This window comes from Lissotriton vulgaris, chromosome 12, assembly GCF_964263255.1.
Source record: "Lissotriton vulgaris chromosome 12, aLisVul1.2, whole genome shotgun sequence".
In the NCBI taxonomy this organism is placed as follows: Eukaryota; Metazoa; Chordata; class Amphibia; order Caudata; family Salamandridae; genus Lissotriton; species Lissotriton vulgaris.
The window spans coordinates 85,161,400-85,187,743 of NC_141700.1; the positions used below are offsets into that span (position 1 = coordinate 85,161,400).

Sequence of the window (26,344 nt, forward strand, 5' to 3'; positions counted from 1 at the left end):
GTGTTCTTGTGACTACACATCTGTGTTCTTGTAAATGCTCGTCTGAGTTTTTGTGAACGCATATCTGTGTTCTTGTGGATGCAAATCTTGACACCTGTGAATGCACATCTGCGTTCTTGTGACTGCACATCTGCGTTCTTGTGAATGCACATCTGCGTTCTTGTGACTGCAAATCTGCGTTCTTGTGACTGCAAATCTGCATTCTTGTGACTGCACATCTTGACACCTGTGAATGCACATATGCATTCTTGTGACTGCACATCTATGTTCTTGTGACTGTACATCTGCGCTCTTGTGACTGCACATCTGCTTTCTTGTGAATGCACATTTGCGTTCTTGTGACTGCACGTCTGCGTTCTTGTGAATGCACATCTGCGTTCTTGTGAATGCAAATCTTGACACCTGTGAATGCACATCTGCGTTCTTGTGACTGCAAATCTGTGTTCTTGTAAATGCTTGTCTGAGTTCTTGTGAACACATATCAGTGTTCTTGAGAATGCACATCTGCGTTCTTGTGAATACACATCTGCGTTCTTGTGAATGCACATCTGCATTCTTGTGAACGCACATCTGCGTTATTTTGACTGCACATCTGCGTTCTTGTGAACGCACATTTGCATTCTTGTGAATGCAAATCTTGACACCTGTGAATGCACATCTGCGTTCTTGTGAATGCACATCTGCGTTCTTGTGAACGCACATCTGCGTTATTTTGACTGCACATCTGCGTTCTTGTGAATGCACATCTGCATTCTTGTGAATGCAAATCTTGACACCTGTGAATGCACATCTGCGTTCTTGTGACTGCACATCTGCGTTCTTGTGAATGCACATCTTGACACCTGTGAATGCACATCTGCGTTCTTGTGACTGCACATCTGCGTTCTTGTGACTGCACATCTGTGTTCTTGTGACTACACATCTGTGTTCTTGTAAATGCTCGTCTGAGTTTTTGTGAACGCATATCTGTGTTCTTGTGGATGCACATCTTGACACGCGTGAAGGCACATCCAAGTGCTTTTAACTGCAGAGAAGTGTGTTGAAAGATGCCTACATCTCTGTGTATGAATGTTCATTCATGTGCTTATGCCCAAAGTTGGACAACATCAACTAAAGACAGCTTCACGTGAAACAACCACAGATAGATTCACACAAAAGTATTATTCAACTAATTTATTCATATGTTTCTATCAGTTAAATAAAAGAATAGAAACCAATACATTGTATAGTTAAAACAATCCTAAAAATCCTGGCCATTGCATAAGGACTGGACAACAAACACAGAGATAGCCTAAATCATCAATTCAGCGAAGTCCATCTCAATCATTATGAGTTGAAAAGAAAAGAAAAAAACACAATATAAACTTCACCAAATATGGCACATACCTGAGATGTATCTCATTCAGGTGTTCTCTAATTTTAAGAGAGACACATTGAATAGTGAGATAATAATGTACTATCCTATAGGGATAAAAACAATGCAGCTAGTCTGCATCTATTGAAACTGTACAACTTAATACAATTCAATGTTATCTGCATAGTGACTAAAAACCATTGCAATACAATAAAAACTGCCAGTAAAACCGTAAATACACACAATCAAATATAGTGCTATGCACGTCTAACTGATGGTAGCAGCTTACAAACATGAATCAGCTAAGGGTAGTTTTAGAAGTGGGGCAAGTTACTTACTCCTGGGGCGTCAGTGAAATTTGCAGAGCAATATAAAGCGCTTTGGCATTTGTAACAAAATGATACAACGTTGGCTGATTAATAGACAGTGTGGGTTTAATCAGTCCCTCGCAAAACGTAAATTATAATGGTCAAAGCGTAATATGGCCATAGAGCCCTTTCGTTTACAATAGATATACACTCTACGTAAGGCTCTATATGCTTGAAGTTATTATTATGTTATTATGTAGTTATATCTAACAGAAGGTTTGCATTTCTGTGGCATCTTACTTAATTGTTTCTAGTGTAAAAAAGCTTTCGTAATCCATGGTTTATCTGTATTGCTGAGTATCCAAGGAGTAATGAAGAGTTCTGGCCTTCCCAGTCTATGACACATCTCTTTGCTGTATTTAATCCATAGATTTTCCTCATAAAAATACATTTCCCTATAGTCCTTACGTATGTGTGTCTCTAGTGAGGCTAGTTCACGGTTTAAGCCAGGTTGACGCCCATTGCAACAAAGGAGACAGTTTCATTGTGTTAATCAGACAGCCGAACCCCAGCTCTGCTTGCAGGACAAAATGTGGGAGTTATGTGGAAAGCCTAATGGCTCCTCACAAAACGTGTTCTCTTCTCTCTTGAAATTGGATATAGGGCCGAATTACATTTTTATGGACGCGTATCACTAGCAGAGTCCACTGGACTCTTGATGACGTTGACCTGATGCCCACAACTGTTTGGCTGCCATTTTGAGAATTTATTTTCCGCCATGAAGTCTAAAATGTGTATAAAGAAGGAGGGGTGCGAGCCCTTATAGCCCTCTAGAGCCTGGGTTACACCACCAATCATGTGAAAAAAGGGAATAGCTCTAGCAGGAAGAATAAACAGAATTAAATAAGAGACCCACCTTTTATTTGTGTTCTCTGGTGGAATAACTCACCTGCTATGATTATTTCATTTTCAGAAAAAACTACATATGAAATGAATCAATGAGAATTATGAAGGTACTGCTGTTCAACATCAAGGAAAAAGACAAGATAACCTTCTTCTTCAAAAAAAAATTCTTAATAGAGTAGTGTTTCCAATAGGAAAATAGTGAGTCTAAATACATAAATTCATGTTACAAGCAATCAATTTCAAAGTAGCAACGACAGTGGTAACAAAAAGTAAAGAAAAAAGTAGGCGGCCACAAATAAAAAGTGGGTTTAATTCTATTTATCCTTCCTGCTGAAGTCTAGAATAGACTGAGGTTACAAAACTATTCCAAAACTATTGTTACAGGTAAATATTGATTTCGTTTCATATCAAAATTATTGTTACAGGTAATTTATTATTTCCTTTTATGGCAAACTATTGCTACAGATAAGTAATTATTTCCTTCCAGAATTAAACTATTGTTACAGGTAAGTAATTATTAATTTCACAATGAAGCCATTCATCTGAATATCCAGGTGTGACAGAACAGATTCAGCCATGTGTCTGCTCTCCGAACATCTAAGGGGCTATAGACTCACTATCTGAATATATTAGATTTTTAAAATTTAAACTCCATTATTTGATGTACGTTTGTCATTTTAAAGCCAATCTTTCTATTTACTTGCTAGATTACCGGACAGGCCCTTGCTTCAGCCAAGTCAGCAACCAGATGTGCCAGGGACAGCTCAGCGGCATCGTTTGCACCAAGACTCTGTGCTGCGCTACCATTGGCCGTGCATGGGGGCATCCCTGTGAAATGTGTCCAGCTCAGCCCCACCCCTGTCGCCGCGGGTTCATTCCTAATATACGCACTGGGGCGTGTCAAGGTAAGTTGTAGACCAAGCGTTCCATGAGTCTTGGTGCTATGTCTGGTGTCGGCCCCTCTTTTGAGGAGCAACACTCTTGTCTGCATCTCACTCATTCCATGTCTCAATGTTCCTTCCTAAGTATGGTCATTTCACCCACCATCAGTGCTTAATTAGTAAAAAAATAAATAAGTGCCAGGCTCTCAGCAGGAGGCCACTGTAACTTGCACCACACATTGCCACTGCTATGTTGTCTATGATAGTAACAACAAAACTACTAACCATCGCACTCCTACAAGTGTGACAGTTCAGACTATTTCAGGCCCCCAAAGCTATTAGAATGGCTTGGATGGTGCCGTTCAATCATTGATGCTCGTCACGTTCCTGGCTACCATGCCTTCTTTGTTGACACAGGACACAGAATCTGACTGACAGAATATCTAACAATCTACTATGATAAAGGACTGCACTATTATTGACAAAGACAGCTCTATGAGCCCTGAGGAAGTCTCATTCATGAGACGAAACGCGTTGGCTAAAAGAAAAAATCCCATGTAATTCTGTTTTTTTAATCTGTTGTGGATCATCATAATAAAGAATTGAAAAAGAAGTACCATTCAAGTCCGGACCTGTGTTTTATGAGACTGATTTCTTGACTCATTTGAGGACATCAGAGACTGTTTCAAAAAACATTTTCTTGATGGGTGCTGATTCCATATTTCTTGCAGTGTATTTTGGGCTTTGCCCATGAAGGAACAGACAGGGTTGTGTTCCTTGGTTTCATGAGCACCATCACCAAAAGTTTGTAGCCATAGATGTTAACAGGTGCAGGTTGTTCTTGTCTGAACCCTAGTACGTACATTTTTTAGGCTTGGATTGTATTTTAGAGCTATCTGTGCCATTAATCCATCAATCCTTCACAGATTCACAAATCCACAGAGGAATCACTTTAATTCATGCTGTGACACCCCCATGTGCAGAGGCGAAAGGGTCCACCTGGCATTAAAAGTAATATGAAAAATTAGTTTTATCTCCTGGTTAGCAAATCCTGTACCAGATTCACCAGGCTCAGACCTCAACTGTGTCCCAGCAACCTCCCTGGCGTCTTAGGATTCACAAACTCTGGAAAAAAAACATAAAATATTTGGTTCACTACAGGTGTGTTTTGCCAACGCCTGCTATGTTAGGCCTTTGACCTTCTACAGTGGGGTTTGCCACCCAGGCTGGGTTGGCTTCAGATGACCAGGTCTTACAATCCGTTGGCTGCCCATGGTGGGTCGGGGGCAGGCAGACACTGTAACCAATCCCTGCTGCGCCCAGCCAAAGGTTGTGCGCTAAAGGCGTCGTCCACCGGTGGTGGAGAGGTTGGGCACAAGGAACGGTTGGATGTGGTGTCTGATCACAAATCCCAGAAATTCACTGAAAACCCCAAAGGCTATAACAGATGAATTTCAGTGGTTTTTAGGTTTTGTCGCATAAGTGCACTTTAACTTTGGTTTTGTCATTAAATTAATGGGTTTCTAAATATATACATTACGGTCTTATATCCACAGCTAACCATAACTTCACTTTACACTTTGTTTTGTCAGTGAATATCCACTGAAAAAAAGCAAAGATTCGAGCGCGGTTATGGTTAGCTCTGGTTATAACACTCCATGAATATGCAAATTTATGTATATATTTGGTATTTGTAAAGCGTAAACCTAGCCAAAGGCAGCCGAGAGCTATGTAGGGGAGTCAAAAGCAAGCATATAGTTGCGAAGTGATGGGAGCGGTAGCTGGTTTGTGGCCTTAACTGCCCCATGATGCAGTCTTCTTTAAAGAGGTAAGTGGAGAGGTGTGGCGCAGCGGCCAGAGCAGCTCACTTTGGAGCACGGGGATCCCAGTTCGATCCCCGGCGCCGGGGGCAGCTCAGCTCAGCACCATGTGACTCTGGGCAAATAGCTCACTTAATCTCCCCGCCGGCCCCCAGCGCCTTGAAACCTTAAAGGGTGATATGTTTGCGCTTTACAAATATGGATTATTATAAGTCTTGAACCATCTGAATAGCCAATAATATCACAAAAATTCTCCCAAGCTCCTAGAAGTCAGCATCTTCCAAGTAGGCACTATCCTGCACATCTCAGTCAAGGCCCCCTTTTCGCAGGCGCACTCCTATTTGTAACAAGGGCCTGTGGACAATCTCACACGGCTCCCTGGCAGGCGCCTCTGCTCCTGCCTCCCTGGCAGCAGAGCCCTCTCTTCTCCCAGGCCCGTCTGCCTCGCGCCCATTGCAACCGTATCCCTTCCAGCTGCAGCGCCTGGAGCACAGTGGTTCTTTGTTACACAGCTGGGTAATGGCACTTCTGGGCCTTGAAGAAAGGGGGCTCACAAAGCAGAGGCTTGTGCGCGAGAGGTCCTGTGGGAAGGCGCTGCAGAAGGCTGTGTCCCCTTGCAGTGATAAGTTGCAACGCGCCGAGCATCCTTGTTTGCACATGGACTGGCTTGTCTTCTATCAGAACGCAGAGCGCGCGAGACCTCCCACGTGACATGGTGTGTCTGCAGCTTTCCCCTCTGATAGCTGTTTGTTTTCCTTGGCGAAGAGCAGGGCAGGCTCGCGATCACACGAGCGTCTCCTTGACATATGTGCGGTGCAGGGTGCGTTTCTGTTTACACACGTGTAGATCTGAGTAACACATGCATGCCGTGCTGGGCTGGTGGTGCCAAGGTGCCACAGCGGCTCAGCCAGGCCTTAATCCCCAGGAGGAGCCCTGCAAACGTTACCAGATCTTTGGAACTTTTAGGGCCATATGTATCAAGCAAAATTGCGATAGCAAACGCCGAAATTTGCAGAATTTCGGCGTATTGCAATTTTGCCAAATGGTATGTATGAGGCAAATCTGCGTGCAAAATAAGTAATCGCAAAATTTGCGATTCCTTAAATGCAATGTAAGAAGCACCAAAAAAGTGCAATTTGGACTTAAGGAATCACAAATTACCACCAACTTCAAGTTGGTGGTAATTTTCGATTTCTTTGAAAAATGCACTTTTTTGCATTTTTCAAAGTGCTATGTGACTCACATACATGCCCTTAGGGCATGTATGTGTGCCACATCTGCACCCATGCCCATTTCAGGGGTGCAACTGGGTGTCCTTTTAACACCCTGGCACCCTTGAAATTGCATTCGCAATTTGCTATTCTCTAATTGGGAATCGCAAATTGAGAATCTTTTTCCATTAATTCCTATGGGCCTTTATGAATGGTGAGGTATTCCTTAATTGCGAATCGCAATTTGCGAATCGCAATTAAGGCATATGTAGGATTCGCAAAATTATTTTGCTAATCCTACATACATAGGGTTTTGCGATTCTCAAATAGCGATTCGCAAAAAATCGCTATTTGAGAATCGCAAATGGGCATTTTCATACATATGGCCCAAAGTCTTGTTCATTTCACTATAGATGTAGGACTACAAGTCTGAGAAACCCAAAGAATAAAAAACCTGGACTGTAGCAGCTCATCACGCACGAACCTGGGAGCCTTGGTAGCTAAGGCGGGCCTTACGTGAGCCCCGGCCAAAATGCACAGCCTGCAAACTTTGGAGCACTTAAACATGTTCAAAGTTTGAGAAAGAGTCAACTGAGAACAGCAGCAGGAACCTTTGTATGTGGTCATCTGTACAATAAACAAGAGATCATAAGCAGAAAGCAATGTAGTTAACACAGATGCTACTGAGTGTAAGAGCTGCATTTATTTCCCTTTTAACCCCTTCGAAGCTAATGACGAGCTGGGCTCGTCATGGCGCTTACCTGCCGTGCGCGGATGACAAGGCCAGCTCGTCATGATTTATGGTGTTTTAGATTTTTTAGCGCAGGACGGGAAAACGCCTAGCAGCCATGTGGTTAAGGCTCATTGTAGTGTTTTTTCAGGGGTGGTGAATACTATCAGTTAAGTCAGGCGATAGGATTGTAGTCCTTCTTCTGTGTTTGTGGGGTGTCGCTGTTTTTGGTTTCTAAATTCTGGCCATCCTCTCTATGTGGTGTGGCACAAAGTCTAAGTCAATAATGGTTTATGGATGGGACGCCATGTTATTTGGTGGGAGGTGTGACGTGCAATTTCATTGTGTGGCAAAGCTGTCGACAAAAGACTGCTTTGTACTGAAAAGTTGCATTGACCAATTATATTTGTGTCTGTGCAGACTACGAGACTTAAAATAATTTATTGCTAAAGAAATTACCCTTGGCAACCATGTCGCTATGCATTCATGTGAAAATTGTGTATGCACAGTGCTCATGAATTATCAGCTACCCCCATTGGATGTTAATTCCAAAATGCCTTTGATTGGCCGTGACCACTGTTTGACGTCACACATAAAAAAAATAACACTTGGGCTTAGCCTTAACATATAAAAATTTGGATTATACCCAAACCTCACACTCTGCCAAAACCGCAGTTCCATTTAAATCCTAATTGGTTTTACTGCATAAAAAGAGAATTATTATGCTTTAGACTTCTTTACGTACCAATTCTTTAGTTTGAAGATCCCTGCTCAAAGGAACTAGAGACTAATAAACTGTGCCCTTTATGTAATCAAACTCTTAATCAATTGAATATATGGATTGCTTAAGTCCTGACTTAATTGACCTACAGAGGACACTTTTAAGATCTATCTTCAGGGATTCTGGTTGGAGGGTAGTTGTCTAGTGAGAGGACAGTTTGTGACACTGCCGCCCATTGTTTTAACATATGTATCAATAATGAAATGGGCCAATATATTTGTGTTAAGACCCCCCCCATATTGAGTTTGAGAGCCGAAAGCTAGATTTTGATTTAGCAGAATTAGTTCCACTGAATCGGGCTTCCAGCTGGATTGTTTTGTATTTTATCACTGTGGTTAATTTTTAACTTCTTCATGTATTTGGCTACATGTCTTACTTTTAATTTTAGGTAATATTGTCATTCTGTTTTGTTATTGTAATAGTAATGCTCTAGTGCTATTGTAAGGCGTTATAGTGTAAATGATGTAAATCTACTCCAACGCACCATTAGTAGGATATTTCCACGACAAGGATAAGAGCAATTGGGATATCCCCTCTGGAAGAGGTGTGGGATACCAAAACATGCATGCGTGCCATCAACCTCAGGCAGATGTTGCCTTGCGCACACAGGGATATTCAAATACAAACAACTTAAATAGGAATTAGGGAGCAGGGGACAACATGATCAACATTCCCGGAGGAATGGTCACTGCAGCGCAGGCTCTCGGGTGGCAGAATGACCAGGAAGACAATTGCATTAGCAAGAAGAACATTAATGGATAACACCCATAAAGAATTTGAAAACCTGAAGGCACACAGGAAGGTGGAGGTTGGCACACTGAGAAGTGGAGGTTGGCACACAGAGTGGTGTAGGTTGTCACACAGGAAGACGGAGGTTGGCACACTGAGATGTCGAGGTTGGCACACAAGAAGGGGAAGGTTGGCACACAGGAAGGTGGAGGTTGGCACACTGAGAGGTGGAGGTTGTCACGCAGGAAGGTGGAGGTTGGCACACTGAGAGATGGAGGTTGGCACACTGAGAGGTGGAGGTTGGCACACTGAGAGGTGGAGGTTGGCACACTGAGAGGTGGAGGTTTGCACACTGAGAGGTGGAGGTTGTCATGCAGGAAGGTGGAGGTTGGTACACTGAGAGGTGGAGGTTGTCACGTAGGAGGGTGGAGGTTGGCACACTGAGAGGTGGAGGTTGGCACACAAGAAGGGGGAGGTTGGCACACAGGAAGGTGGAGGTTGGCACACTGAGGTGGATATTATTATTATTATTATTACATTTATTGAGCGCACAGCTACCCGGAGGTTTCCCGGCGCTTGCCTTGGGAACCCGTCCTGGCTTTTTTCCCTGAGAGATAGCCCCTACAGGGCATCCCCAAGGTGAAAGCTAGGCATCCCGCCGCAGGGGGCCGTTGTGGAGATTAAGCAAGCTTAATGCCCAGAGTTGCAGAGTGAGAACCCATGATTAGAGCAGGCACCGAAGCGAGAATTATCGAGTCCGTGGACATTTTGAGCTCAAGACCCTGCCGCGTCGGGAATTGAACCCTGGTACCAGGTCTGACCTCAGCTTCCGGGTCTGCCTGCTCTACACCGTGAGCCACACTTCTCTTGACAACCAGGAAGATGAAGCTGATACACAGGAAGGAGGAGGTTGGCACACTAAGAGGTGGAGGTTGGCACACTGGGAGGTAGATGTTGGCACACTGAGAGGTGGAGGTTGGCACACTGAGAGGTGGAGGTTGGCACACTGAGAGGTGGAGGTTGCCATGCCAGAAAAGTGCGCATTGGAGGAAGTGTCGTTGCAGTGACCTCAGGATTCTGTTTGGTACAAACGAAGTCCTTCGTAAAATACAGTACACTATGGTCAGGTGCATAGGTTCGGACTAGTAAACAAAGAATCAAAATGGGGAGTGAAGAGGTAGTGCTAAAAGCACTTTGGTGGGCGCACCCTCCTCTAGTTAATGGTATAAGTAAACAACAAGGTCCCCCTCTAGAAGGTATTCTGTGAGCCCGAGTATATCAGGCATACACAGTATTTGTGAAAATACTCCTCACACACCAAAAGAGCCCTTGGTGTCATGCTTCATCATCGGGTTCTTCCCGCCCCGCTGCGGGATGGGGCGTGCTACGACTAGCGACTACGCTGGAGCACTTAGATATTGTAAGTGCTATGTGAAATGTATTGAGTGAGTGTGAGTAGGGTCAGGAGTGATATAGAAAAGTGAGATTTAAAAGAATACCTGGCCTTATGAAAGCACAAAATTCTTTATTAGTCATAGGCTGGTACCGTTAAAAATAGTGTGGCGGAGACAATCTAGCTTAATAATGGGCTAGTTCTCCTGGTGTTGTCAACATGTTTCGAGGCTGACTGCCACTTCGTCAGGACGGGGTCAGATCCCTCTGTCACTCACTAAGATTGGCAACAATGTGTGCTATGTGTATATAAAGGTGAATGGAAAATAGATTATAATACAACTGCAAAATGGCATTCAATGTTGAACAGTTATAGCCCTGTCAGTATTTCTGAGTCGTGGGCTGGAATAAATAGGAGTCAGTGCCCCATGAGTCGGACTGGAAGAGGGGTACATGGAACTTCCATTAGTTCAAGAGCAGTCCTCACATCCACCCTCATCCGCGGCTTCCGTTAGCCGCGGATGTGGGAGGATGCGAGGACTGCTCTTGAACTAATTCCAGCCCACCACTCAGAAATACTGACAGGGCTATAACTGTTCAACATTGAATGCCATTTTGCAGTTGTATTATAATCTATTTTCCATTCACCTTTATATACACATAGCACACATTGTTGCCAATCTTAGTGAGTGACAGAGGGATCTGACCCCGTCCTGACGAAGAGGCAGTCAGCCTCGAAACATGTTGACAACACCATGAGAACTAGCCCATTGTTAAGCTAGATTGTCTCCGTCACACTATTTTTAACGGTACCAGCCTATGACTAATAAAGAATTTTGTGCTTTCATAAGGCCAGGTATTCTTTTAAATCTCACTTTTCTATATCACTCCTGACCCTACTCACACTCACTCAATACATTTCACATAGCACTTACAATATCTAAGTGCTCCAGCGTAGTCGCTAGTCGTAGCACGCCCCGTCCCGCAGCTGGGCAGGAAGACCCCGATGATGAAGCATGACACCAAGGGCCCTTTTGGTGTGTGAGGGGTATTTTAACAAATACTGTGTATGCCTGATATACTCTGGCTCACAGAATACCTTCTAGAGGTGGACCGCATAGGTTCGGACCCCTGGACCACAGAGTGCTGCCCCTGATACCCAACTGTGATCAGTTGCGTGTTAGCTATCCATCTTCTACTTTGCATATGAGTGCCACCTGCTGGGACAGGCAGGCTACCTGTCAATCATTAAGGAATAATATATTGCCTTGTGAATTGAAAGGAGCCGGGTAATCTCTCTTTCTTCTCCTTTTCACCTTCTGATTTGCAGTGAGTGGCAGAGTGTACTTTGCAGACCAGAAACACATTCTTTTCCTTGCGAATTGCTCTATTGCAGTTGCGAAGGCTTTAGATTTTCCACTGGCAGCCTTTACACCCGGAGCAAAAAAAAGTTTTGCACATCAACCTCATAGTTCTTTTTAATGGAAACAGAGTAGGTGACTCTTGCCTTTGTTTGTAATGTTACCATAATTTCTATAGCCCTTTTCGCAGTTGTAATGACATTTTTCAGATTTCTTAACCTGAGGGCCCTTCTCGAACATGGGAGACATCCTTTACCACGAAACCATTACAACGCGGTATGGTTACATCACGGTTTTGACAACGCAAGTCTTTACATCGACTTTCACTGGAGGGTGCTCTAGAATAAGGAATAGTGTGGATTACTATTCCAACACCTTCCCTACTGTACGTAGACTGGAGTTGGAATAGTAATTCACACTATTCCTAAATCCCGCGCCCTCCAGCGCAAGTCGATGTAACGACTTGCGTTGTCAAGACCGCAATGTAATCTACAGCGTTGTGATGGTACGCGTTGTATCATCATACAACCCTCGAACATACGTGCGTTGCAGTGCTTGTGCTGATAGTCAATGGCCCAGGGCTACCAGGGGTGCCCCAGCTCTGATTCACAATCTCCTATTTTCTCCTTTCAGATGTGGATGAATGCCAGGCGATTCCCGGACTCTGCCAGGGAGGCAACTGCATCAACACCGTTGGCTCCTACGAGTGCAAGTGCCCCGCTGGCCACAAGCAAAGCGAGACTTCCCAAAAATGTGAAGGTAAGCAGACAAAGTGTCGAACACTCAGGTCGCGAATCGTTCGAGAGATTTTTTCTGCGTGAGATATCTGTGAATGGAAAGGAGAGCATTTCTTTATTCCATCTGCTCTGGTGAGCACAGCAAACACCTGGACAATAGGAGGAAACAGAGAGGGTAGAATCAACATGTCAATAGAGGTAAATATATGAGTGTGTATAGAACTACATGGCTGGTGTCATCAAAACAGTAATGGGGTGCTGTGAAGAAATTATATTGGGGCACAGCAAATAATTAGATGAGTCACACACAGGGAGAAAGAGGAAACACGTTTTTTTTTCAAATGTTTTTGTGTCAGCCTCCTGTCAAATTATGATCATCACAACTACAAAAAATAAGTCTTAAATAAGAGAAGGAAGAGAGGTTAAATTCCCTGGTGTTCGATTCAAATTGTTTGCTAAAAGAAAATATGCAAACATTTACTCACACAAGGTGGCAAGCCTCATCATAGGGTCCCTCCTAATCAGTGACACAAGTCCACAATGCACCAATTCTTCAGGCTCTTTGGCTGTGCTCCCCTGATAAGATTGTTTATTTGTTGTTCAATATTTGTATATGTGTAGTGGTGGGAATTTTAATTTTAAATGTGTGGCCCACCCCTACGAAAAAAGGATCCCATGTGGGTTATCAAGACATGTCCTACCTATCTAGAGAGTCAGAACACAAACAATATGTTTGTGTGACATAAAAACAACATGGGACGTTGGTATAGCAGCAATATAGGAGTGCAGAATAGAAGCAATATGGGACTGCAGCTTAGAAACAATGTGCATGTATTTCATAGAAACAAGTTGGACGTGCATTTTAGAAACTGCAGGGCTGTGTCTCACTGAGATGATATAGGAATACATTGAAACAATATGGGAGTGTGTTATGGAATCAATATAGGAGTGACTCACAGAAAAAAAAAGAGAAGGAATTCTTAGAATCAAATTGGAAATGAGTCATAAAACAATATGGGAGTCTGTCATAGAAGTAATCCACAAGACCATGGTAGAAATAATTTAGGAGTGCCTGTGCTAAAGGCTCTTGAAGACAGACAAGGAAGATGTCAGACAAGGAGTAGGAAATACCTGATGGGCCAGAAGGAGGAAGTTAAAGATAGAAATGAATCCAACTATTTGGTAGCCATTTCTTTGAGTGTTGAAGTCCAATGAAACAGATATTTGTTTTCGTATCAGTCCTGTTAAAATTATGACTTACCAATCATTGCCAACTATGTGGGATTGGGAGAGGCTACTCAGGTCGGCACTCGCTGCAGATACCCCTAACCTACTTTTTATGGCTTTTACCTATTTCAGCGCCATCATATCCTATGATTCTATGGAGTCTCTCAAATGAATGTCCTTGAGTTGTACCTATAGGCATCTGCTGTTGACATGCATACAATATAGGTAACTTAGTAATATATGTCAGTAAGATCATGCAATCATTACAATTTAGGTGTTAAGATGATATTAAAAGTCTTGAAAATGGGTGCTGAACAGTAAGTTAAAATTCACACATGCGACATTTAAAACAGTGGATTCCTCTGGGATCACAGAGTGTGTTTCCAAGACTGAGTCAATAGGTGTACGTGAAAGTCCTTTGGTTGCAAACATATGTTTTTGGTCCTGAACTGCAGAAAATAGGGCTAAGTGGAAACTGAGATAATTTCAGACTGCAAATGGTTGGACCTCTCTTGTATCTCAACTAGATCATTAATTTAATATGGATAGTTAATTGGGAGAAATATTATAGAGTATACGTTGAAAACAGTCATACACATTCATACTGGGTAGAACTACCTTCATACAGAGAGAAACTATCTTGCTTGGTCCACTCAAATAATTTTGTGTCAAATGGGAGTGAGTGCGGACTCTCGCAAGTGCAGCAGCTTGTATCCAATTTGAGCCTCATTGCTTTGAATGGTTTTAGACACTGACAGGTATCGGCGTATCTATTCATGAACTGTAAGTCTTCTTCAGGACAGCAGGACACAGTTTATAGAGCAGCACAGAGAGCAAAGCTAATACTACCTTGGTCTTGCCTTCTCCCTAGTGTGATGACGTGGAGGGCTGTGGTAAAAGCAGATGTGCACCTCTGGCAATGAGCAGCTCAAACAGTAAACTTTTGTTGTATGAGCTCTGTAATTACCTACCCTTTAGAAGGGCTTCTCAATTAACCAGATGATTGCTTGTGTATATCAAAGACTCTTATTGTGTTGCCGAAATCCACAGCAAGTCAGCTTCGGGCAAGAAATTAATTAATCCTGTGCTGGGTAATGATATGATACGTAATGCAGGCATGTTATTGGTAACTTGATCACAGCTGTGGAATTTAGGATACCAGAACAGAATGTTTTATGGCTCTCGTATTAAAGGGATAAAATTCTCCGTGCTTTGTGACGTTATGACTTTTTTATATGTAGCTTTAAACGCCAACAGTAGATATTATTTGTGTATTCTTAAGAGGATTTGATGTGTTTTTGAGACTTCCACATGGTGCTGTGGAGCATGATCCTACAATGATGTGGTTTGGATGTATCTTTGTCTGACAAAGCCATGTTAAGGTGATAAGTGATTGTTCTGGGAAGGAATCGGCATTCAATAACTTATGAGTTGATTCCGAGCCTATATTGGCCTAAGATTTCAAAGAAACAGCATCAAAGATTCCGACCACGATAACATTAAGGAGTTGTTCAGTAAGAAGTAGCAGCATCCTAGATACAAAACACGTGTCCGTTCTTTGAACTTGCAAGAATCAAAGAATCTTACATTTAAAGATCATATAATTTGAGATTCAATACTTATAGATAGTTTAAGATTTGAACTTTGTCCAAATTCTTTTCAATGTATACTTGAAAAAGTTTACAACATCCATACAATAGTGCACCAAGCTCTGGGCTGATATGCCTGTACTACATCTGTACTACTACATGTTGATGCAATATTCAGATACTGAGCACCAACTATTTTAACGTAATATATGTAAAAAACACGAAGTCTAATTGAACAAAAAAGATCCTCCACTCTCACATTCCGCATTTTCTAACTCTTCATTTATTGTTTTTATCAAAGATTCACATATTAAGCTGTTGGTGTGTAGATTCATTACATATTTTAAATGTTCCAAACAACTGCTTAGATCGTTGTCAGACTCAGTAGTATTACTGTGCTCAACCACCGCTGAGAAGCATCACTCTCAAAGCGTACTCAACCACTTCACAGGGAACTGACACAAACTGGGTGAAATCCACTTTTAAGACTTGTTTGAGGGATGTGTGTCATTGATGACCTTGATCAATAAGCCATGCTTGTCTGACAGCAAGAAAAGGTCTGGTTGACGAAAGCAGCTGGGGTTCTTAGAGGAATTGTCGGCTCAATTGCGAGATGAGCCCAGGTGTTCCCGCACATGGGATTCCTGGGTGCCGAAACACATTCGAGAAAAATCAGCATGGCTCTATCCATCCACCACTCAACTCTTTCTCACAGCAAGGGGTAAGGGTGCACCTCTTTACTCATCAACCTCAAAGCTTCCGGTGAAATATGGCCACCTGCCGACTCCCCTGCCACAAAGATGCCCTGTGGACCCACATTCGCATTTACCACAAGATCAGAGGAGGTAGTAAATGTAAGCCTAACAGTATCGGAATCAATCAAAGCCTGCGGGGAAGGACTCATAATTCTGGTTCTCACAGGTTATTCCTCATTCCTTGATTATAAATAAATATAGCTGGATATTAGTGAGGAGATACCACCCAGAATTTGTAGTTCTAGCCCAAGTATTAGCCTAACTTAAATCTAGCCTGCTTAGAATGAGACCTTGCATTTGATATTAACAGGGACTCTAGCACTGACCAAATGAAATGTTGCTCCCACAAGGATGATGGAAGTGTCTTCTAAGGATTCAGTGTACATGGAGTAAAGGCTAGTGCCATTGTGCTTAGATTTTCTCCATTCTGACAGCAAAACTTAGTACAGTTGCAGAGAACCTGGCATTTATTCAATGGAAACCGTAAAATGTGCGAACTCTTAGCTCTTACGTAGTACGCTCACATTTTTATATTATTATACTGATGGATGCTCTTTTTGTTGACTCCATGAATGCTGAGACACCCATGTCTGCACTGGATTCTTCCACCCTAGGGTCACACACAAAGATCTGCATCTGGACCACAACTAGCAGAGCAATAGGCTTGCATCAAAATGGCGGCTCTCAACTTGTGTCATGACTCATGGGATGTCTGAGATGATATTATTTTTTAGTTGCTGCAGGTACACCTTTCGGTAGTCTTCCGCCTAGGGGCTGGGTGTCTTTGATGCTCACGTTCAGCAGGTTTGTCAGCATTAGGTGAAAGCCTCTGTGTTCCCTTTGATCAGGTAGAACATGTGTTGGGGAGCCCGAGGGTTTGATGTTTGCAATTATGTTTGTGATGTCAGTTTCTAGAATTTCTCTGATGGTAAAGAGGGGCTCAGTCTTTGATGTGGTTTCGTTGCTGGAGGCACCGTTCTTCATGGGTGGAATTCCACTCAATGTTTGCCTTAATAAATCACTTTTTTGTGTGATGAGTCCTTACATCTGTCTGTGTCATTCGTTTGATCCCTGGGAATTTAGCTACCATGTTAAGTAGTTCCGTCGTATGGGGGCTATGTCTATCAGCATTGTTAAAGATATTCTATTTGAAGGCTTTCTGCAGTGAAACTGCTTTAGTCTGGTTATATCAATTTATTTTCCTGATCATCTTCTTGTATTAGGTGTCAAAATTCACCTGCAAGTAAGTGATTTTTATATTTACCTAATTGCCTTGTGGTGGCTGCATTCATTGGGCTAGGTCAACACATGAGTTAATGGTGTGTTCTCATCCCCATTGAGCGGGTGAGGTGACAGTGATTGTTGCAAGGGGTGTGTAGGTCTTTGATCTGATTGTTGTGTTGAATTACCTTGTTATACCTGGTACAGGCTTTGTTTTCTGACTGTTTACTTGCCCGTTTCATGGTTGACGGTGAACATCACAGCTTCTGTGGAGGTTGACGGTGCTTAACATGGGCTGGTGGTTGCAGTTGGTAGACCCAACACTCATTTTTGGGGACCTGGGTTTATTTTTATTTTCACAGTTTGACCCAGATTTGGAGAGAAGATGCAAGAAAATGGAGGAAAAAGGAGAAGGACAAAGTTAGGAAAACCCTATACTCATCTTGAGCACTATGTGAATCTACTCCGGTGCATGATGATCTGACCTTGAATGGAGGCAAGAGGAAACAAACTGAAAGAGTTGGGACTGGTAAAAAGATCAATACTCAATCACCCAAGACCAAAAGACCCAAACAGGCACAAAGCATCGACATAGGGAAGGCAACTAAACCATTGACTAGGGGACTATTGCATGGGGACAGTCGGATTTAGATACATTACTGAGAAATTGAACAAATTAGTACAGGAGGCTGTGACACCGATATCTGTAAGATAAACTAACATTGAAGAGCAGCTAGCTATTATTTGCAAAGCCTTAGGTCCAGTAGACAAAATCCTAATACATACTCAAATTGAGAGAGGTCCCCCCGCAAGGGGGTTAGTTAGAGGTGGCAGAGAAACACAGGGAGTGGGTACACCGGAAGGGGCTATCCCCAGCAATGCCCCAGTTATACATAGGACCATCACTCCACACCCTGATTACATAAGATTGACCAGAAATATTAATATTCCATCTGAGTCGAGTGACAATCGAGCTCTGCATGACAATCATATCATGCAGAGCCATAATGTAGGTCATGAATGATGTCGAGCCTCGTAGTCTATCTCACCCTAGCGTAAGGAATCGGACATCTGTTCTGGATAAAAGGCAAAACCCTGAAGAGACTGACTCTCTAGGGGGGAGTGGGTTAATAAATTGTTTACACCTGCCCCCAGAAAGCACTCCAATTAGCGGGGGTACCAAGATTGCCTCATAATCAAAAAGAAAGTTGCCAGAGCCTTATAAACAAAGCGGCCCACTGGTGCTCCAAGAAAATGCCATCTCCCGTTAACTGGCTTAGGCATATCATTATGGCTAGGCGTGTGAGATGGATTGGTGAAACCAAGAAGAGCATTGACGGGGACTGAGTTGTTCTAAATTTTAATGACACAAACTGCGTTTATTATTCCCTGTGGATTTACATTGCTGGTTTTTGTGAGTTTCTGAACTTTAAGCAGTGCCTCAAACATTCAAAGCTGAAATCATCAAAGGACTAAAATTGGCTGACTTGGTGTGACTTTGGATATAAAAATAGAAAAGAAAAAATGCATTACGTAATGACTACAAACATTAGGACATGATTGTTATTTGCTAATGTAAAACCACAAGGGAGATTATTTATTTGAGGCCAGAGAAGCCATGAAAGTAATACTAGTTTTCTATAAATGGATTACCAATACAGCCGAGCCAAGTTTCCCATCTTCAGATGGATCCCACCCAACACCCAAAAGACCATCATTCGGGCCCTGCCACCAGCCACCTTGACTACAGCAACTCCCTCTACGCCTGCATCTCCACCAGCTCCTCAGAAGACTCCAGACCATACAGAACGCTGCAGCCAGACTCTTCCTGGAGCTCCCTAAACCCACATGGCCCCCACCTGAGAGACCTCCACTGGCTACCCATCCAGAAGAAATGTCACTTCAAGATCCTCACACACGCCTACAAAGCCCTCCACGACCTAGGACCTGCCTACATCGACCGTCGACTCAACTTCCACCAACCCTCTAGACACATGTGCTCCTCTTCACTCGCCCTCGTACACACCTCCCGCATCCGCTGCAGCGGTGGCCGCTGCTTCTCCTATATCACTGCAGAGACTTGGAAATACCTTCCTCTCCAGCTCTGTACAGCCCCCTCGCTTGCAGACTTCAGAAAGTTACTCAAGATTTGGCTCTTCGACGGAGACACAGTGCCTAGATACCCCTAGGGGTGACAGTGTTGCGCTTTACAAATGCAGTTTGACTGATAGACTGAAGTTTCCCAGGCCCATGTGTGATGCGCTACTCCTGTCCATGTGTCTTTGAATCCTGGGAGTTGTAGTCTTGTTTATTTAATTATAAAAAGGACTACAAGTCCCAGAATTTAAAGGAAAAAAACCTGGACTAGAGCAGTACATCTAACATGGACCTAGAAAACTTGCCAGCTGTCAACAACAGGAATAAATCCTTCTGGGTTTCCAGAAGCAGTGGATTTGTTATGTTATGTTGTGTTAATTTATTTGTAAAGTGCAATGGTTACCCGGAGGTGTCTTGGCGCTAGCTCCGAACAGACCTATTGAACCATGTCAGCATCCAAGGTATACTTTATATAGAGTTAAAAAGCCAACTTTTTAAGGCTTTCCTAAAAACTAAGCGATTTTCCATAGTTTAATTTTGAAAAGAAAAACTAGGGTCTAATTCACAAAGGTAAGTTACACCTTTTAGTAAGTTTGTGGCCAACAAATCAGGGGTGGACCCCTCTGGCTAATACCAAAGAAAGGCCTCTTTAATTAGGATGACTGGTCTTGATGCACCGGCCATGTCGGATAAGACTAACATGGTGAATGTAATCTTTCAATACCAGTGTCCTTTACATGCACAACTTTTGAATACCTTAGAAAGAGTCATTTAATTGAAGACGATAACAGACTTATTTCATTATTTGGAAGTCCTAATGTGTAGCTGACAAAGATACATGAAGACAGTGCTTCCTGGGACTTGTTTGTATTCATCTGACTTTGACCCAGTGCAAGACCGAGAATGGCAGAAAATGCAGAAAGAAGGACAATGAAGGAGACTAGGAAAACAGTGACAGAGGCAGGAGGGATGAACAAGCATTGGCAAAGACAGTAGGTCTGTTGTTGGCTGCTGGCCATCTTGACTTTCCCAATGTTTGTTTTGTTATGCATGTTAGAAACATTATTGTTGGGAAAGCTGCAGGGCACAAAACAGTCTAAAAAATATATTATAAGCAGCGGCTTAAGGCAAAACAATTTTTTTACAAAAATCACGCATTGCCATAACAGTTCTAAAGAGAACTACTTTGTCTGTGCAGGTGCTTCTTACGAAAAGACACTGTGAATTTAGCCATTGACGGAAGTGGGCTGATATATTGCCTGATATTGTATGCTGTTGTTGGTGCAAGAAAAGTTTGAATGACACAATAATAGACTAATGGATAAAAAGGGCTTACTGGAAGCCCCAAAATTAAGAATATTATTGTATATAATTTTTGTAAAATCAAAAGGGTTTGGCCAATGCCAGACCTATAAAGAACCTGCAAAAGTGTGACACAGACACAGGAAGTGTAGTGTGGTGGAAGGAAGAGGCGCGAAGCAGATTCAAGACTCTGCAGCATTGGTACTCGTGAGATGCAGACACAGGAAGTGTAGGGTGGTGAGAGAGAGAGGCATGAAGCAGAGTCAGGGCTCGCCAGCATTGGCACTCGTGAGATACGGACACAGGAAGTGTAGGGTGGTGAGAGAGAGAGGCGTGAAGCAGAGTCAAACTCTGAAGCCTTTGTACGCATGTGATACAGACACAGGAAGTGTAGTGTGGTGAAAGAAAGAACCGTGAGGTGGGATGAAGTCTAGGCCCGTCGACATTCAGCAACCCTAGCTTTCGGCAGCACTGGTGAAATGCTTTGGGCCTCTGCACTTATATCTTTACATATATTTCCAAAAAAGCAAACTGGTCTTGGCGCGTGTGAGTCAGCCTGTCATGTTTTGCTATCCCAGTGAGTGCTTTACCACATGTGGAATGATCAGTTTCCCAGAATGGATGTGATCTGTTGCCAGACTTACTTACTTTTTTTCCTCCGCTGAGGATCGACAGAATGTATACTTATTTGTTCATCGCACTCGTCATCGGTCAGTGTGAGTTTCTTTTGTGGTGCAAGACATTATTTGTCTTGTACTCGTTTTAAGTAACGTGTGAACAATTATAGCAAAACTTCCCATGGACAATCAGATCCTCTTCGGTATTCCGCCCACCATGAGCTATGGTCATAGGTCTTTTTTTTTGTTATATCACCTCATGAAAGGACAAATTACAGTTCCAGGAATTCACGCGGCACAGCCGCCATGATTGCTATGGTATTGAATCATTTGCGAGAACCTAAAGAGAGGGCTTCCTAAAAGAGTCCCCATCCAATTAAAAAAAGAGAGATTATCCTTGCCCAGTGCTGTATCACCAATAATTCCCAACCAAAATGGTCGTTGACTGCCTTTTTTTGCTGAATATGATGTATTGCTGAATTTTCAGGACTATTGTAATTTTCTTCAATAGATTTTCCCCAGTACTTAATTTATCCCTCCCAAAAAAAAGTTAACAGGCCCAAAGTTTTTCTTCCAAACTCGCTGCCAATGATGCTGAATACCGGGGTTTCTGAATATCTAGGAGTCCTAGTTTTGATTCCACCTCGTGCCCGTTGCTTCCATCGCCCTTAACCTCTGGTCTCTTTACCACACTCTTGCAGGTTACCTTTAATTCTTGCTTTCTCCCTTTGTAACTGTTTCGCTCTCTTTTTCTTTCTTTCTCCTTTTCTCGCTGTTGCTGTGGGTCAAAGTTTAATGACGAAAAGTATGTCCCAGTGCCCACCACCTGAAACTACTGGCACAAATTGAGCACTATGGTCCCCTTGGAGAGGCTGAGCCAGTTACCCACAGACACAACTGTTATTATTGGTGCATGATCATATTCTCAGCCATAAAACACCAACATGCCCCGCACTCGACAACAATTATTGTAACAGCTGATAATCTCAAATGTACTTAATATTGAGATTGCGGAATGTAAACATTGAGCTTGCAACCCAATATACTAGAACTGGAGTTTCAATAGTGAATTAGCCCTTGCAAAAAATGATGGTGCTCTGATCCATGTTACTAGGCGAGATTTCTACATTCAAGATTTTGATGCTACAATTTTGCAGGTCAAGTTCAGTGTCAAACTTATAATTCAGCGCCCGGTGATTCACAGTTGAGCCCCAATAGTAGGGTGTGGATCATCATTCTGTTGTTGAATTTCTTCTGATGCCTTCAAGACAAACTCTCCTGATCAAACAGATTCAAATTTGTCTTTTGTTCTCAATGCGTAGTGGAGATTGACAGCAAATCTTCATGAATGATCTCAGTGTATCTAGCAAATCTCTGCTAGATGAGCGAGACAGAGAAAGAAAGCAAGAGAAAAAAGTGATAAAGAAAAAGTGTTGGAGAAAGAATGAGAATTCCAGGGTGATAAGAAAAAAGAGTATGATAGATGGAGAGAAAAACAGATACAGAGGGAGAAAATAAGTTATGTATTTAGAGAGCAAGCACGAGAAACAAAAGATAGAATGAAAAGATAGAGCAAAAAAAGAAAACACAAATTAGACATAAATATACATAAATTAAATTGGATCAAAGACAGAAGGAGAGAGATCTATGAGGAGAAAGACAGAACAAGAAAGGAAGAGAGGTGGAAATATGAGAGAATGATGAGAAAGCTAAAGAAGAAGGGACAGAGTAATCAAGAGAAAGGTTGACATAGAGTAATTTAAATAGAAGAAAAAGCAAGAGAGAAAGATTTAGAGATAATAAACAAGTGAGAAATAGAAAGAGAAAAGAAACACAAGGAGAAGATTTAATGAGAGACAGAGTTCGAAAGAGAGGGAAATATGAGAGTGAGAGAAAGAGCATGATTGAGAGAAAATGAGATAGTGGTAGTAAAAGAAAGAAAGCAAGCAAGAGAGTAAGAAAGAAAAAGACAGGCAGAGAGAGGAGTGGGAGCGGAATAGAGAGGAAAAAGAGAGGCTGCACCAGTTAGATGTGGATTCCAGTGCCCACTGGTCAGACACATGCGTAGGTGCTGCAGGGAGTTGTTGCACAAACATACTGTGTATTTAGAAGGAAATGACTGGGAATGATAAGGTGGATGTGAAGGAAGTGGTAATTTTTATAAGGTCTGAGGTTTGGCTGCTTCAGGCATGTGGTCTGGGAGTTTTTGGCTGGTTGGAACAGTGTGAGTCACTGCAGAGGAGTCTGGCCACTGCCTGTTCACCCTAGAATACTGACCTTTGTGTTGGGCACATCTGGCACATAGCCCTCATGGTCAGAAGCCTTGCTGGTAATGAGAGGAAACTACAAAGGATAAACACCAACACATAAAGCCAGCACTAAGAGGAAATGCGGTCTAGTGACCGAGGGAAAGATTTGTCAAGAGGGGTTTCAAACCTCAGTAACTCCTGAAAGTAATTTGAGTCTGGAAGAATGTTCTTAACTTACCGAGGGGTTTTCATGGCTTAAGAGAGTCTTAAGACTGATTTCCAGGCTTATGGAAGCCATATTACTCTGCCTGCTTATATGTGGTATTTCTATATTTTGTAAAATTCCTGATTAAATTGGGCCCTATTTTGTGGGGGAAACATACATTACAACGTAGTCATTACATCGCACTGCTTTTACAACACAGCTGTTAAAATGTAAATGTAAATGTACAGGAATTTATATAGCGCAAATCACCGAGCGGTTTATAAGCGCTTCCTTAGGGAACCCGTCCTGGTATTCCCCTGTGAGATAACCCCGGCAGGGTATCCACAAGGTGAAAGCCAGGCATCCCGCCGCAAGGGGCCGTTGTGGAGATTAAGCAAGCTATTGCCCAGAGTCGCAGAGTGTGAACCCGTGAATCGAGTAGGCACCGGAGCGAGAATTGTCGAGTCCATGGACATTTTAGGACTCAAGACCCCGCCAAGCCGGGAATTGAACCCTGGTCCCGGGCTGACCTCTGCTTCCAGGTCTGCCTCCTCTAACCAGTGAGCCACACTTCTCCACAAAACGCAGCTGTCTTTACATTGCATGCCATTACAACGCATTCATTACAACTCATGTCACTACAATGCATGCCATTACAATGCATACCATTACAATGCATTATAAGGTAAGTAATGGTGTTTTTTTTGTTTTAGGGTGGGTATGGGTTTTAATGTAGATGGGAATAGTAATTTTTACCCCTACGCTATCCAACATTTTCCCTACTGTTGCATTCACTGGAGTTGGAATAGTAATGTTTATCCCTACACTATCAAACACTTACCCTACTGTTGCACTCACTGGAGTGGGAATAGTAATGTTTACCCCTACAATATCGAACACTTACCCTACTGTTGCACTCACTGGAGTGGGAATAGTAATGTTTACCCCTACACTATCCAACACTTACCCTACTGTTGCACTCACTGGAGTGGGAATAGTAATGTTTACCCCTACACTATCCAACACTTACCCTACAGTTACCCTAAAGTAATATGCGTTTTAAGGGTATGCGTTGTATTCTAATAAGAGATTCTCTACTTAACCCAATTGTGTGACTCTTGACACATTGCTTTATTGCCAATGTCTCTAAGCCATGCAAAATTTCAAAACTGTGACTGCCAGATGTCCTGCAAGCTTCTTCAACACTTTATAACATGGGATGTCTAACATAGGACCAGGAGGCACTGACACAGAAATCCGAAGGCCACCCACTAAGTAAATAAGTTCCTTTTACATTATTTGTATGTAATCGTCTTTTATGTGGATGTAATGAGGTCTAAGCCAGAGTCTGGCATAGATCCGCCTGGACTGGACCGAATTGTGCACTCCTCTTAAATATTAAAGTTTGCTTTTACATTTGCCACTGTGACGATGAACAAATTGCGTGTTAGCTGATATTCAAAGATTATTGAATGTTCAAAGGAATGTTCAAGATCCCTGACCTGGTTGAACTGCATTACAAGATTAAGTTGTTATCAGGAAATTCCAGCAGTGTGTTATGTGTGGTTTGGCACAGTTCAACATTATTTTACATTATTTCCTTAATTTAAGCCTTCCGTTGGCTTTTGTCCAGAGACTTGTCTCCAGTTGGGTAAAGAGGGCAGTTGTGCGTGAGGCTGGCAGCATTGATGCCTTTTCAAGCATTGGCATCTCTGCTTGGGGGGAGGGGAGCTACGTGATTATTCCTCATTTTTTTTTTTTTTTTTTTTTTTTTTTGAAGACGTTTATTATTGTAAAAGAAAAAGTGCATTCCATATAGCAGAGCCTACAACCCCGCGGGCCGGCTGCAAGAAATCCGTAAATTGTAGGGGCATAGGGTTACAGGGGTAGGCATTATGCATCGGTTCATTCTTTGTTTGGCGTGCTTCTTCACTGGCGGACTATGTATACGTTTCACATTTCGCACATGTTCTGTTCCATAATTGACGTCTCATTTTACATTTTTCTATAATTCAACCAATAACTTTCCAACATAAAACAGGGATGATCATATCAGCATGTCCCATTGTGTCTGTGTTGCCAGTGCCGTGCCACATCTCATCTGTGCGCACGGCACCAACGTCCCATCACCATGTTAGGCATGCGCCGGTGGCGCATCAGTGAAATGCGGGGTCTATAGCTCGCGTGTGTAAGTAGCTGTGGAGCTGGTGTGGAACAGGTTCGGTGGGCGGTGACATCCCCCCGTTCGTCGGTTCAGTGTACGACGTGCGTGGCAGACACAAGTGTCGCCCCTGTTGCATATTCGGTAGGTGGCACCCTTTCCTGTGCTCCTTGTCGAGTGTCCAGTCAGTGGTGCCTGACCACCGCTGTGTGACTGTGGGTGTTCACGCAACTGGTAAGAACAGGAGTGCGGAATCTTTAACCTGGGGTTACGTGGGGGGGGTCGGACATGAGGGGGGTGGGGGGGGGGAAAGTGTACTCGTGGGGGCTGGGTCAGGGCAAAGTTGTACGTGATTATTCCTCATTTGGTGCTAGAGGACTGTGGGCGATCAGCGGAGAAATTTTGACATGAAAGTCCCATTTCTTTGTTTTTCAAGGAAATATAATAAAGAAGTTGCTCTCTATGTTCTGAAATTATATAGTTCGAAATTTCGATGGCTCACTAGTCCTTAGGTTTATGACTTATACCAGATGAGGCAAATACTAGACATTCACTAAGGGCCCCTGTTGCTGTTGGTTGCAGGATTCCCATATAAGCATCAATAGATGACTTAAAACTAGGCCTGGGAGTGGCAAAATGTTAGGTTTTCCTAGGCTGTTAAAAAGTAGTTGCTGTAGACTTACATGAGACTAACCAGTTCAGGTGAGAATA

General features: G+C 42.8%; 1 protein-coding gene across 1 annotated transcript in view; it reads left to right on the forward strand.

The window, feature by feature from the left end:
* LOC147673403 (fibrillin-2-like) overlaps window positions 1-26,344 on the forward strand; it is a 259,147-nt gene that overhangs the window by 106,478 nt on the left and 126,325 nt on the right. Inside the window, exons 6-7 of the mRNA XM_086947262.1 lie at window positions 3,276-3,473; window positions 12,107-12,232. Of these exons, the coding sequence (XP_086803388.1) occupies window positions 3,276-3,473; window positions 12,107-12,232 (324 nt within the window). The remainder of the gene's footprint in view (window positions 1-3,275; window positions 3,474-12,106; window positions 12,233-26,344) is intronic.